Here is a 13,227-nt window from a genome sequence, read left to right as displayed (position 1 = left end):
GAATTGGGGTTTGTCTGTCTCCCTCCCCTGCTCAACATCCTCACAGACAAAAGGTAAACCTCAAAATCAGCATTCAAGACTTTTGGACATCTGAGCTTGGTTTGGTAAACTCCTACTCACCCTTCAAAGCCCAAGTCAAAATGCCCTCTCTTCCAGAAAGCCTTCCCTGGGCCCTCCTCTGGGTTTTCCCAGCCCCTGGCCTTTGGGCTGGGCCAACCTTGGCCCTGCAGGCTGGGGTATCTGTGGCCAGTGCTGCCTCCTCCTCCTGACTGGGGTTCTGTGGGGGCCAGTCCTGGGGCTGAGTTTGTGTCTGATGACGCACATCTGTATCCACAGGTCTGCATGTGGCCATCACATGGGTGCATGTGTGTGCCCACTGTGTGTGCATGGGTCCCTGTGCTGGGCCCCAGGATGAGCAGCCAGGCCATCTCCCACCAGACAGTGCCGTCTTTATGAGGCCACAGTCAGGCTGGGATACTCTGGCTCAGCTGGGAGCTTATTCTTCCACCAATCCTCAGCCGGGAAGAACTGGGGTGGGAGCAGCCGGCCTCAGGTTCCATCCTGCTGGCCGCATGCCCTGAACGCCACGGTTAAAGCTGCAGCTCCATCTGGGACAAGGAGGGAGGCTGGGGCCCAGGGAAGGACTGAGTCCCGAGTGGGAGCCCCCGCCCCCGCCTCAGAGGCCCCGCCAGGCAGCCTTCAAGGACATACCTGAGGTTTGGCAGCCCCCAGCCTAGCCAGCCCCCAGGGCTGAGTCAGCAGGAAGGGATTCAGGACTTCCCTGGAAAAGCGGCTGGGACCTTGAGGCCTCCCGCCAGTCCCCAGCCCCGGGGCCGACCTGCTCCCCAGAACCCCGAGAGAGTGGGAGGTGCTGCCTGTGCTCCACATGGCTTCATGTGCCCAGTGGGGCTGAATTGTGGAGGGTCGTGGGGGCTTGAGATTGGCCCTGACTCAGGCCAGCTGGGAGTCTGGGGGTCAAGTGTGTCCCGATGTGTGGAGTGATGATGGGTGGGTCAAGGGGGAGCTGGGCACAGGTGTGCACAGGTGTGCACAGGTATGCACAGGTGCACACAGCTGCAAGCACCGCTACCTGACCCTAAGCATGGGCCTTTCTCTGTGTTGAGGGTGCATCTGTCTGCCCGTGCTGCTATGATGAGGGGGGACAGTGTCCAGCGTGTCCCATGGGTCTGGTGTGTCTGGCTTCATGCTCTTTTCGAGTGCAACTGCCTATGTGGCTCTCCTGAGGTTGACAGTGTCACCAATCAGGTGACGAGAAGTTGGCTAGGAAGTATGGGAAGGAGGGAGTCATGCCCCTGACTACAGGGGACAGAGATGGGGCGTGATGAGGGCAGTGTGACCTCGAGATTGATGACAGGTGTGTCTGGTTCTGTGTGACACACTCGCCCTGCCTAGGGTAGTGTTTGTTTCTCTGCATCCACCTCCAAACATCAGGGTCTGCTGATTCCCTGACAGCTGGGGTCTCTTCCCTCCTGCCTGCCCAGACATCCTCCACCCTCGGCCCAGGGGTCTAGCCTTAGCTCCTGCCCTGGGAGGGCTGAGGCATCGGGAGATGGCATTCGCCTGGTCTGCTCTTGCCCTGTGGCATCCTGCCTTTGTTTCCACCATTAAAGCACAAGCACTTCCCCCACCTGACCAAAGCCAGGTCTCCCCGCCAGGCTGGCTCCAGTCTTTGGGGTCTGAGGCTGGGTCAGACCCAACTCTGAGGGCTGATGAGAGAGACAGACGGGGCTGGGGAAGTGGTGGGTGGCCACGCCAGGTCCACGAGGCCCCAATGGAGGAGCCAGGGATGTTCAGCCAGGACGGGAGGCAGCTGGGGGGGAGAGGGCACTGGTCTGCAGGGTTTGGACCCTGGAGGGGCCCCCAAGTGGGAGGGAGAAGACCCCAGTTCCGTGAAAGAAGCATGTTTTAAGAAGCTCAGTCCTGCACCAGCTCCAGGGGAGGCTTTGTCACGAGATATTGTGTAACCCTCTCCTGCTTCAGCACAACCCATAGCTCCCTATTGCTCACCAGAGAACTCAGGCTTCTCACTCAGCATTTGAGCCCCTGCTCACCTCCTTTTTGTGTCTCCCTTCTACCGCCGCCCTCCGTGGCTCTCCCTCCTCCAGCTTTCACGTTCACCTTTCCAGCTCCCTGGTATGCCCTTCCTGCCTTGGCCACCCAGCAAACTCCTACACATCCTTCAAGACCCAGTGCTTATGTCCCCTTCTCCAGGAAACATTGCTCTTCCCCCAGCCCACAGTACCCCCATTTGCTGTCTGACCCTGAGAACATTCCTTCAGCTGTGGAATGGGGGTAAAAATCATCCTCCCTAAAAGCATATTTTGGGGATCCCAAGGCAACAGATTTACACTAAATGCCCTTAAAGTGAATTAGGCTTTGCGGGGGATGGCTTGGAGGGCTTACAGTCAGTCAACGCTCAATGTGTGTTCATTTTTATCTCCCTCCTCTTGGATTCTGTGGTTTTAAGACTCTTGTTTTAAACATTTTACTGTTCCAAGATTTTTTCCCCATCATGGTGCTAGGAATTTTAAGAACCCCTGGTTCTAAAATTATAAAAGTCTAAAATGCCGTGGGCGGGACTAAGGGCCTGTTTGTGCCCTGAGCTGACCCAGGGTGGCTGCAGCTGGGGGTCTCTTCTGGGGGGTCCCCTGCCCCCTACTCCTCCCAAACTGAGGGGGTGTGGTCTGGCAGCCCCAATTTGGTTGGGGGGTAGACAATGGATTTACCAGGAGGCGGACGGTAGCCCAGGTTCCAGGAGGGAGGGGGTGGGATTCCTGGCTTGAGGGCTGCAGTTGGGGGAGACAGGCAGTGTCAAGAGGCACAAGGCTGTTGACTCAGGTTGATGGCTTCCTTCTCTTGGAGCCTCAGTTTCCTCATCTGGAAATTGTGGCCAAACGCTGCCCTCTTGCAGAGTTATCAGCAGGGATGGGGAGGAGCTGGACTCTAGCCCCCGTGCCCTGCCCAGCTTTTGCTTCAGCCATGTCCTCCTCCTGAAATGCCCTTCCTGGCCCAGGCATGGTGACTGGGGAGGGGGCTTCAGGAGGATGCCCGTCCACCCCTGCCCCACCCTAGGGAAGGGGACAGGGCTGGGCCAGCTGCCCGCCCCATGCCTGGCTGGCCGCCCTAGCCTGGCAGCGTTGGAGGCCCCAACACTTTCTCAGTGAAAGGTATTTGGCCTTGGAGCCTGACACCTCATCACCCTCCGCCTGGAAAGCTGCAGCCAGCTTTGCCCGCTGCAAATGGGAGTGCCCCCATTCCCGCCCCTCCCCAGGACCCCCACCAGGCAGCCCTAAGCAGGGCTCTGCGTCAGGCAGGCCGGGAACCTAGGTTGCCTTGGGAGGGGGGCCTGTGCCTCTGAGCCTATCAGCTAGGGGTGTAGAGACAGTAAGTTCTGGATAAATGTGTGTTCTCCCAAGCCCTGCCAGCTCCCTCAGGGACCTCAAAGCATCTCGCCTCTCTTGCCTGTCACAGCCTATCGAGGGTGAGTCTGGGGTGCTGATGTCTGGGGCTGCCCAAACAAACTCCAGCAGAGCCCTGGGGCCCACCTTCAGAGACCAGGGGTGACGCCTCGCATTTTGGGCTTCTCCCCGTGCCTCCAGGCCCCCGAGTCCACCCTCAGGCAAAGGAAGTGTTTCCCTGACTGAAAGGGTGAGAGCTGTGCGGAGGTTCGGATTTGCCAAGACCTCAGCCAAAGCGGGGATGTGGCCAGTAGACAAAAGCCAGGGACCCTCTGGGTGGAGCACTGGCCCCAGGGCATGTTGGGGTCTGCACCTGTGAGCCTATCTCCCCCTAGAGAGATAGGCTCTCTCAGGGCCCCTGAAGTTGCTAGCGCAGAGCTCATGCCTCTAAATGCTGGATGGGTGGATGATGGGATCAGGGGGTCTGGGGAGGGGGGCCAGTGGATGGGTGGGAGATTGAAGAGGAAGTGGGTGGTTGCCCCCTAAGCTAAGGGACGCTCCACACCCCCACTCCCTGGGGGGTGTCAGCCAGGGACAAGTCTCCCATCCCAGGTGCCCTGGAGGCCACTCCAGTCTTGCCACATTGAAGCCTTCATCCCCAGACCCTGGGGAATCACACACCTAGAGCTATAGGGGGCTCAAACCTGCTGGGATTCATGCCACACCCCAGGACTTCAGTTTTTCTGTCTGCACAGTGGGGGTGTGGTCAGAACAGCACCGGCCTGTGGAGCGCCAGGAGGACACACGTGCACACAGACCGCCAGCCAGCCGTGATTCTGCCGCCTCCGGACCTAGGGTCCTGGCAAGGTCAGAAAGCCCTGGCCTCGGGCAGCCCCGACACCACATGACCGAGGTGTGGCTGGGGTTCAGGTGGGTGGGGCCCAGGGTGGGGCTGCTCTGGACTCGACTGAGGAGGTCCAGGGTGGCCTGGCTCGCTGTTGCCTGCCCCAGAGGCTCCCCTGCCAGGGCCCCTCCCTGCCTGCTGTAGCCCCGGGGCACACAGCCAGGCACAGCCAAGGAGGCCAGGCCAGAGCAGTGGCTGCTACTGTGTTCAGCGGTCACCGCCGCCCGCACTTCTTGCCCCTGGTACCCGCATGTGCCTCCGCGTGTTTCTGCCTGCAAAGGTGTATCTGGGCCAGGCAGCCCCAGCCTCTATCCTTCCTCCCTAGAGCCTGACACCATGAGTTGGAAATAAAGCATTTTTAATTGAGCCCCCGGAGGGCAGGAACATCCATCCCAACGCCCCGGGCAGGTCTCTAAGCACCAAACACGTGAGAATTGTTCCCCTCAGCCCCAGAGCCTCCCCTACATGGGAACCCCTTCCTCCTTTTCACTGGGCCCATCCTGGACCCCGCACCCCCACTCACACCCACAACCAGCTCCCCATGCTTTGTTTCAATAAATAACCCCAAAAACAAAGCTCGGGGCAGGGGACCCGGTCTAGCACTGAGCTCCAAACAGGCAGAGCGGACTTTGTGCCGAACGTCAGAACTCCCAAGGGTAGAAGATTGAAATCAGGGTCAAAATACGCACGAAAAGTCAGAGACGGCTTCTGAGCTGGGAGCAGGTCCCTTCAGGCTAGGGTTGAACATCGTCCCCAGGGTGCTGGCCCCAGAGTCACAGCAAACTCCATTCCATACCACACAGCAACAATTGTCTCCCTGGTGTTTCTACCATCGGATGCTCTGGGTTCTTGTCTGACTCTGAGTTCTGGAAAGGGGAGGAGAAAGGGGGCCCAGACACCTGGGGAGGGGGCTGTCTGGAGAACAAGGAGGGGCAAAACTTCCTGGGGTCAGAGGAGTCTGGAGGGAGGCGGGAAAGCGAGGCCCTGGCCCAGGTCACTGCCGGACCCTGCCCCGGCGGGTGCGGAGGGGACCTGAGGCCCGGGCCTGTGCCTGTGCCACCTCACTCATCTCCCTGCGGATGTCACCAAGTGCTGTCGCCGGGGACTCCAGCAGCCTCTGAAAGAGGCTGGGTCGTCCGGCCGATGGCTCCCGGCACTGGAAGGTGACGGCTGTGCCGGCATCAGCCTTCATCTCTCTGGAGAAGCCGTCAGAGGAACCATCAAAGCAGCGGCCAATGGCGATCTCCTTGGCCAGCCGTGGGCTCTGGTCAGTGACAGTGTAGACGCCATAGTTGTGGCCCAGAGGGTCTAGGGGGGCCAGCATGGAGAAGGCAGCTGGGTCCTCCGCGGGCACCGGCGGGGGGTGCCGGGCCAGGTAATCCCGAAGGAGCCCGTTGACGGCCACGCGCCGGCAGCTGCCCTGGGGCATAATGGTCACCAGCGTCCTGTCCACCTGCCGCTGGTCGAACAGCATCCCGCTGCACTTGAACTCCACGCAGGCTGCCGAGGTGCCCGGACGCTCGGGGTCTCGCACGCTCCGGGCATCCCGAAGTCCGTAGAGCTGGCCGCGGGTGCGCGGGTGGCTGCCGCCTGCGTTGTGGGAGCGGACCATGTACTCCTGGGGACCCTGGATCTTCACCTTGAGGAAGCAGGCCCGGAACTCCTGCGGGTTGGGCCACCAGGCCAGGAGATCGCCAGTCCAGGAGGCGGGCGTGCCCTCTCGGAAGGGGACCACGTTGTACTCGTACTTGTCCGCCTCCACCCTGGCGAAGCGGAAGTGGCTGGCGGTCACCGGGGCCCCCTGGCATTCCCGCAGGCTGCGCCACGGGTACACAGGCCCATTGGCCTCGGCGGGGTCACCTGGCCTGGGCTTGGCGAGGTTGATGCGGAAGCCGTTACGCTTGAAGGCGGGATCGTCGTGGTCCGTCCGACGGTACCCCAGCCTGTCCAGGTAGGGCTGGGTGACGCCCACGGTGGCCGGGAGTGGGCGGGGCAGGGAAGGGGCCGGCTCCAGCTCCTCGCCGCCCAGGGTGGCGGTGACCAGGGCGGTGTAGGCGTCCGGCCGTTCGGCGTCGCAGAAGGCGGGGAGGCAGGCGCCATTGGGGCCGGTGACCGCGCTGTCAAAGCGGCCCCAGGCGCGGGGGTTGGCGGAGAAGCCGGGGGCGGGCTCCAGGTTGACCAGCGTGACCACCACACCCTCCACCTGCTCGCTGGGGGTGAACTTGTCGTTGGCGTAGGCGCGCACCTTCACGAAGCAGCGGCGGCGCTCAGGCACGTCCAGGTTGAACAGGCGCCGCTCCCGGATCTCCACGTTGCCCACCAGGAAGACGCGCTCCTCCCGGCGCACCCGGGAGCCCGAGGACCCCTCGCGCCGGAAGCCGCTCTCCTCCTCCCACAAACCGGTCTCGGGGTTCAGCGACCACAGCTTGAGGGCCTCCACGTGGCCCGGCATGTGGATCTGGCTGGCGGCCACCCGCACGACCACCGGCCCCACCTGCAGCTGCTCCGCGGAGCCGGGCGCACGGAGGTCCACGGAGAACATGCCGTAGGTGCGCAGCGGAGCCAGCTCGCCGTCGCTGTCCATGAAGCGCAGGTCACTGGGGGCGGACGCCGCCGAGGTGAGGTCTCGGGGGTCCACGAACGTCACCCGGGCCTCCACGGGCCCCGAGTAGGGTTTGCCGTCGGCTCTGCGGAAAGCGCCAGAAGGCAGGACCAGCTCGCCCAGGGGCGCCTCATCTTCCAGCTCGCCCAGGGGGATCGTGTTGCTCTGGCTGGCATCTAAAATGACCGGGGCTTTCTTCCGCATGGCCTTGACCTCGTGGTACACGCCGGCACCTCGAGGGTCAAAAGGCAAGACCCGGACAGCATCTATGAACTCACCGCTGGGGTCCACAAAAGTCACCACCAGCCGCTGGGTGGAGGGCGGCACCTCAATAGTAAAGTCGCCCTGGTAGGCGGTGAAGCCGATGGGCTCCTGGCCCAGCAGAATCCTGGCGAAGCGTAGCGGCTCCCTGGAGTCAGCAGCCACAACACGGCCCCGGACCAGCCCCCGAGGGGGCAGACACTTCTGGCAGCCACACTCTGCCACCACCTTCACTGGGAGGATGTAGCCAGGGCAGTGGATCTCCCTTCTCTCCAGACGGCGCACAGAGCAGCAGCGGGAGCTGGCGTCCCCGCAGCGGGGGCGGGAGCCTGCCAGGCTGGGGCAGCGGGTGTCAGGGCAGAGGCCCACATCCAGGTAGGTAGGGCCACTACCTGGCTGACCACAGTCCTCAGGGAGCTTGATCAGGTACTCTCGGGGCCGGGGGTCACAGGCTGGCTGGCCTGGGGCTAGGGACAAAGAAAACATGCAGGTCAGGGCAGGGAGGAGGACTTCATGGAGGCCAAGGCGGGGGGCTCTGTCTGCAGTCAAGGACTCCACCTAAGGGACAGGGTCCTGCCAAGGGTAAGGACTGAAGGTTGGTGCTCAGAGTGATCTGGGGGCTCAGTGGAGGCCTAGGATTGGATCAGTCTGAAGTGGGGGCTCCATTTGGGGTTGAGCTTAGCTACAGTCCGGGTTCCGTTTGGGTGAAGGCTTGCTCAGGGCTGTGGCCAAGGACACTCACCAAGTACAGTGAGCCGGGCAGTGCCTGAGCGCACGGCACCCGCCTCGTTCCATGCCTTGCAGTGGTAGATGCCAGCCTGGTCTGGGCGCAGCCCCCGGAGCTCCAGGTGGGCCCCGTACCCGTGAGCTCGCCTGTCCAGCAGGGTCCCATTGTGGAACCTGGATGGCAGGTGAGCGACACCATAGGACTCAGTGGGAGAGGCTGTGTCGGCCCCCAGTCTGCAGGCTGGGGAGCTGCAGAGAGGCTTTGCCAAAGTCAGCCTCCTCCCCAGCAAGACTGGCCCCATTCAGCCTCCTTGGTAGTCCCTCTCCCACCCAATTCATTCGCCGTTAACGCTTTCCCCACTCTCCAGATGGGAAACCACATAACAACATGAAATTGAATCTAACCCCAAAGCCGCAGAAGATGCCCTTGAGCCCGGGGCGGGCGCTCACCAGGAGTATTTCTTGGGCATGGGGGTCCCAGAGGCTTTGCAGCAGAAGGTCACATTCTGGCCAGCCTCTCGCACTCGGGACTCAGGGTGTTTCACCAGGTATGGCTTCTCTGGGGTCAAAGGTGGTAAAGATCAGAGCTTCTCCCACTCACCCTTCCTAGGAGCAACATCCCCATCCTCTCCTTTCTCCCAGAAATGCCGACTCACTCTGCGCCTTCGCCAATGACTGTGTCACATCTTATTTCTTCCTCCCTTGACTTCGAGTGCTAGAACTTCCTCCCCAGATCCTCAGCCCCTTCATGCCCCATGTTGCAAGGGTGCTTACCCAACTTATCAAGGATGATGGTGACCACAGAGATGGATCCATTGGCCTGGGCCTGGGCCTCCCCTGCAGAGAAGCCATCCATCTGGGCCCTGATGTTGGCGCGGCTGTCAGCACAGACACCAGGCACCCGGAAGGTTCCGTGAGCATCGCTGGTGGCCACAGTGCCAGGCTGGTCTCGCAGGGAGATCCTGGCTCCTGGCAGCGGTTGCCCAGATGGGGTGACCACTGAGCCCAGGAGGATGTGGTCCGGGCACTCACAGGTGTCAAGGCTGCACCCTGGGGGATATGGAGAGGAAGCAGGACAGAGAAGCCTCCACACTCCCTCCTGAGGAGGGCTTTCCATTCAATCAGTCACTCAACAAATATGCCTGGGGCCCCCCCATAATAAGGTGCCTCTCAGAGGCCTCAGCATGGCCCTGCTTGAAGCAGTGCCTAGTGTAAAGGGGAGATGGGCTGAGCGGTCAGGGCTGGGCCAGGGGGTAGGAACTGGGATCCAGAGACGTAGGGAAGAGGTCCTATAGGAGGGGACAGGAGAGATGAGTCTCAAAATATGGCACTGCCCTTTCCAGCAGAAGAGAAAATGTCTGGACAGGGGCTGGGGGCCCAGTAAGGGGCTGGATCTTGGGCTGAGAACAACTGCCCCCCTTCCCAATCCTGCGGTTTCTCCATAAAATGGAAAATTCCACTGGAAACTTCAGGGCACAGGCGCCGGGAGGGCAGAGCCAGGCGCGATGGGGTGGGGACCCCAACGCCCCATTGGCCACCATGTGCCCCCACCCTGTGACGGGCTCCCCGGAGCAGTCTCCAGGCCGTGTTTGTGGAGCCCAGGCGCTAGCAGAATTTCCAGTCTCCTCCTGGCTTGCCCGGTGTCTGGCCCCGGGAGGGCCTAGGCATCATGTCTGCCAGGCTGTGAGCGGGTGTCTGTGTGGGCGTGGGGGACCGGGGGGGCTACAAATGCCATGCACGTGTGCACCCTGAGTGCATGAACTGACTTCTGTTTCCCCACGGAGACATCTGTACAGTCTGGAATGCACACAGGGGAAGCACCCCCTCCTATCTGTCCATGTCTGCCTGCACAAGAGCCCCCTGGCATCCACCTGTCCAGATGTGCATAGTTACCAGTTCTCCTTGGGCCCAGGAGGGAAGGAAGGCTCCAGAGTTTGGGTCCTCCAGGCACCGCCCCCGCACCAGGCCCCGCCCTTCACAGCCCCCTCCCACGAGGCCCCGCCCCCAACTAGCTCCTCCCCTCTAGGCATCGCTCAGGAGAGGCACTGCCTTTCTACATCCAGGCCCCGCCTCTAACTTCACCCTCTCTCCCAGGCTGAGCCCCTAACCTCCCCTCCCTCCCCTTTGTACAGGGCCCCCGCCTCCAGACCCCGCCCCTCCTACCTGGACACCGAGGCCGCACGCACTTCTGCGCCTCCAGAGGACGCCCGGGACATGCATCCCCAGCGGGGCTTGGGCAGTGGCGGCGGCGCAAGCGACGGCCTGGCCCACAGCTCCCCGAGCAGGGACCCCACGGGCCCCACGCGCCCCACGAGGCTTCTGCGGAAGGCAGGGACGGAGATCAGGTGGCAGCCCTCCCCAGGAACCGCGCCTCTGGGTAACCTGGGACTAAAGGACCCTTCTTCCCCAACCCCCTTACATGCGTTCATCCTAAGGCGGACACTCCAGAGAGCAGATCTGCCATCGCCCCCACCCATGCTCCCCTAGGCGCCCCTGTCGAAGACATAGCTTAGGTACCGACCCACCTCCCCACCCCCGCATAAGGTCCCGGGGATCAGTCCTGCTCTTCTCCCTGCATCCTGCACACATTTGGGCTCAAGACACGCCACAGAACTGAGCTCTTACAGATGCTCAAATGAGGGCAGCGGGAGGGAGATGCGTTCCAGGGGGCCGGACATGGGTCCTGACCCGCTGGGCCTCCTGAAGGTGCACCTGGGCCCCGCGCTGTTCCCAGCGCCTCTCTTCAAAAGCCCCGCCCTGCCTGGCCCCGCCCCCTGACGTGGTCTTACGCCTAAGGGTCCCCCAGCTCTTCCCAGCCACGCCCACACCCACACGGTCCTGCCCCTCCCAGCCCCACCCACCCACGACGCTTCCCGGCGTTTGCCAGCCCCGCCCATTCCAAGCCCCGCCCCCGTCATCCAGCCCCGCCCTCACCAAGTGGGCAGCGGAAGCGCACGTGGTAGTTGGAGCAGCGGCGGCCACGTGGTTGCTCGCGATTGAGGCACCAGAAGCCGCGCGTGGGGTTCAAGTGCACGCGCTCGCCGACGGCGGACGGCAGGGCCCAGTCCGTGGTGCGCGCTTCCAGCGCCATCGGTCGCGGGCACACGCGCGCTGGCCCGTAGTAGAAGCGGATGGCGGCCAGGCTCTCGAAGTCGCCGTCGCCTCCGGGGTGGTCCACGTTGAACCAGGACGTCCACTCGCTGGCCTCTGCAGGCACCGCACGCGCTGGGACCGGGGCGGCGGCCTGTAGGCCCCCATGCGTGCGTGCAAAGGCCTTACCTGCTGTCTCAGCCCCCTCCCCCGGTAGGCACCGGCTAACTGAGCGCGCCCACGACCCGAGCCAGCGGCCCGAAACAAGTGCAGGGCAGACTGGGTTCCCCGCGACCCCAGTTCTGCCGCCCAGGGCCTGACCTGGTCCATCCCGGTGCGCTGAGCTCTTGCCTCTGTCTGACCGGCCTCTCAGATCTTGAACTTGGGGCATCACCTCCAGGGGCTGTCATGCCCGGGGACCAGGACGGCGCTGGGCCGTTCGCCCAGTGTGTGCCCTCTCCTCACACGACTCCAGTAGCCCAAGCCCCCCACCCCCAACAAGCCCGCAGCAGAGACGGGACTCCGAGGCAGGCTAACTCACCTTCCCAGTCCTCCAGGGCTGGTGAGGGTTGGCCAGGGTACACGGACCGTCTTTCCAGGCCCAATGCAGTCGCCGTTGGCTCCTCGGTGGGGGTGGCGTCTGTGGGTGAGGAGTGGGGAGAAGGAAGCACGCTGCTACTGATGGTGATGGCTGGGAGCCTCCTTTTAGGCAAGGTGCAGCCATGATCATCCCCCTTTTTTTTTTTTTTTGAGACGGAATCTCCCTCTGTCACCCAGGCTGGAGTGCAGTGGCACGGTCTCGGTTCACTGCAGGCTCTGCCTCCTGGGTTCAAGTGATTCTCACGCCTCAGCCTCCTGAGTAGCTGGGATTACAGGCAGGCGCCACCAGGCCCAGCTAATTTTTATATTTTTAGTAGAGATGGGGATTCACCATGTTGGCCAGGTTGATCTCGAACTCCTAACCTCAGGTAATCCGCCCGCCTCGGCCTCCCAAAGTGCTGGGATTACAGGCGTGAGCCACCGTGCCTGGCCCATGATCCCCATTTTAACAGGAGGGAAAACTGAGGCTCTGAGAGGCCGGAACCCAGCTCTAGTCCCAAGGGCTGCCATACACTCTCCTCCAGCGCGCTGCCCATGACCACTACTAGGCTCCCAAAGCCAGGTACCTCTGACCTAGCCCTAATCCCCCGGCTGGGGAAGTCCAAGTACCACCCAGTTCCCCTAGGCCAGAGTCTCCCTCCCACTGTGTTCAGCTGCCCCGAGATCAATCAAGTTCAGCCGGCGGTGCCTCTGGTCTCAGGCTGGGCTCCCCCTCATCCACTTGGCCTGCTTGAAGTCCCTCCCTTAGTCTATCTTCCATCCCTGTACTACAGTCCGAGCTGGCGGGAAGTCCTTGGAATCTAGACTGGCTTCTCCAAGATAGGAGCTGTCCAAGATAATCCCGGCAGAGTGATGAGGTCAGACAAGCCCCTTCCTTCTGGGCGCCTCAGTCTCCTCACTTGAGAAGTGGGCCCGTCCCCCGCCCCACTGAGTGTTCCAGGCATGGGCATTTCTTTCTCCAGCGGTTGGAGTGAGTGGGTGTGTGGGAGTTAGGTGGGAGGGGCCAGTTCCGACCCCTTCGGTCTAGGGTGGGATACCTGGCCGGTGATTCAGAGTCCAAACCCCGGGAGGAACCCTAGGTTCTTATCCACACTCCCGGCTTAGCCAAGGAAGAGAATGGATGAGGCCCGCTCCGCGCCCCAGGTGGTCGCGGGCATCCGACTGTGAAGGGGACCCAATCCCTGGGGAAGCGCGTGGGTCCCTGGGTTCTCTCCCCGAGTGCGGCTTCACGCAAGGCCGGCTGCCAGGCCTTCGGGAGCCTCAGGGGCTGGGCGCGGGGGCTGGAGGCGCCTCACCTCGGGCCCCCGCCAGGTGCGCGGCGACGACACAGAGACAGAGCAGTGGCAGCAGCGACGCCATGGCCGGCGCAGAGCGTCCGAGGGAGGGTCCGGGCTCCGCGGCTTGCTCGGGTCCAACTCCGGCGGGTCTGGCGGCCGCTGGGACTGAGGGTGGGGGCGGGATGCGACCGCAGATCCCGCCCTGGCCACGCCCCATTCAGGCCACGCCCCCTGGCCCTGGGTGACCGGCGCTCGAGCAACCCCTCTGGGTCGCCCCCCTTGGTGCGTCCGGCTGTGCCTCCGTCCTCAGGCTGGCCTGGGTTCGCCGTGGCCTGCTGCAACTCCCTC

At 62.8% G+C, this 13,227-nt stretch overlaps 1 protein-coding gene across 1 annotated transcript; it reads right to left on the bottom strand.

Annotated features, from left to right (window-relative positions):
* Positions 1 to 4,664: 4,664 nt before the first annotated feature.
* Positions 4,665 to 13,046, bottom strand: CILP2 (cartilage intermediate layer protein 2). Its single transcript, XM_032170245.2, has 8 exons — positions 12,898 to 13,046; positions 11,544 to 11,642; positions 10,847 to 11,119; positions 10,076 to 10,231; positions 8,687 to 8,962; positions 8,363 to 8,471; positions 7,929 to 8,086; positions 4,665 to 7,653 (listed from the first exon to the last, which is right to left on the bottom strand). The coding sequence occupies exons 1-8, from the start codon at positions 12,959 to 12,961 to the stop codon at positions 5,318 to 5,320; spliced, it is 3,471 nt and encodes a 1,156-aa protein (XP_032026136.1). The 5' UTR covers positions 12,962 to 13,046; the 3' UTR covers positions 4,665 to 5,317.
* Positions 13,047 to 13,227: the final 181 nt, after the last annotated feature.

The sequence above is a fragment of the Hylobates moloch genome, unplaced genomic scaffold (assembly GCF_009828535.3).
Source record: "Hylobates moloch isolate HMO894 unplaced genomic scaffold, HMol_V3 SCAFFOLD_12, whole genome shotgun sequence".
Taxonomy (NCBI): domain Eukaryota; kingdom Metazoa; phylum Chordata; class Mammalia; order Primates; family Hylobatidae; genus Hylobates; species Hylobates moloch.
Note: the sequence above shows the minus strand (reverse complement) of the source record. Positions and strands in the feature narration are given on the sequence as shown.

Excerpts from the sequence above, each read along its gene's own strand:
- CILP2 (XM_032170245.2), bottom strand. The coding sequence starts at position 12,961 with ATGGCGTCGCTGCTGCCACTGCTCTGTCTCTGTGTCGTCGCCGCGCAC. Across the intron at positions 11,643-12,897 it reads GCACCTGGCGGGGGCCCGAG|ACGCCACCCCCACCGAGGAG; the intron begins GTGAGGCGCCTC and ends CCTCACCCACAG. Across the intron at positions 8,963-10,075 it reads CGTGCGGCCTCGGTGTCCAG|GGTGCAGCCTTGACACCTGT; the intron begins GTAGGAGGGGCG and ends CATATCCCCCAG.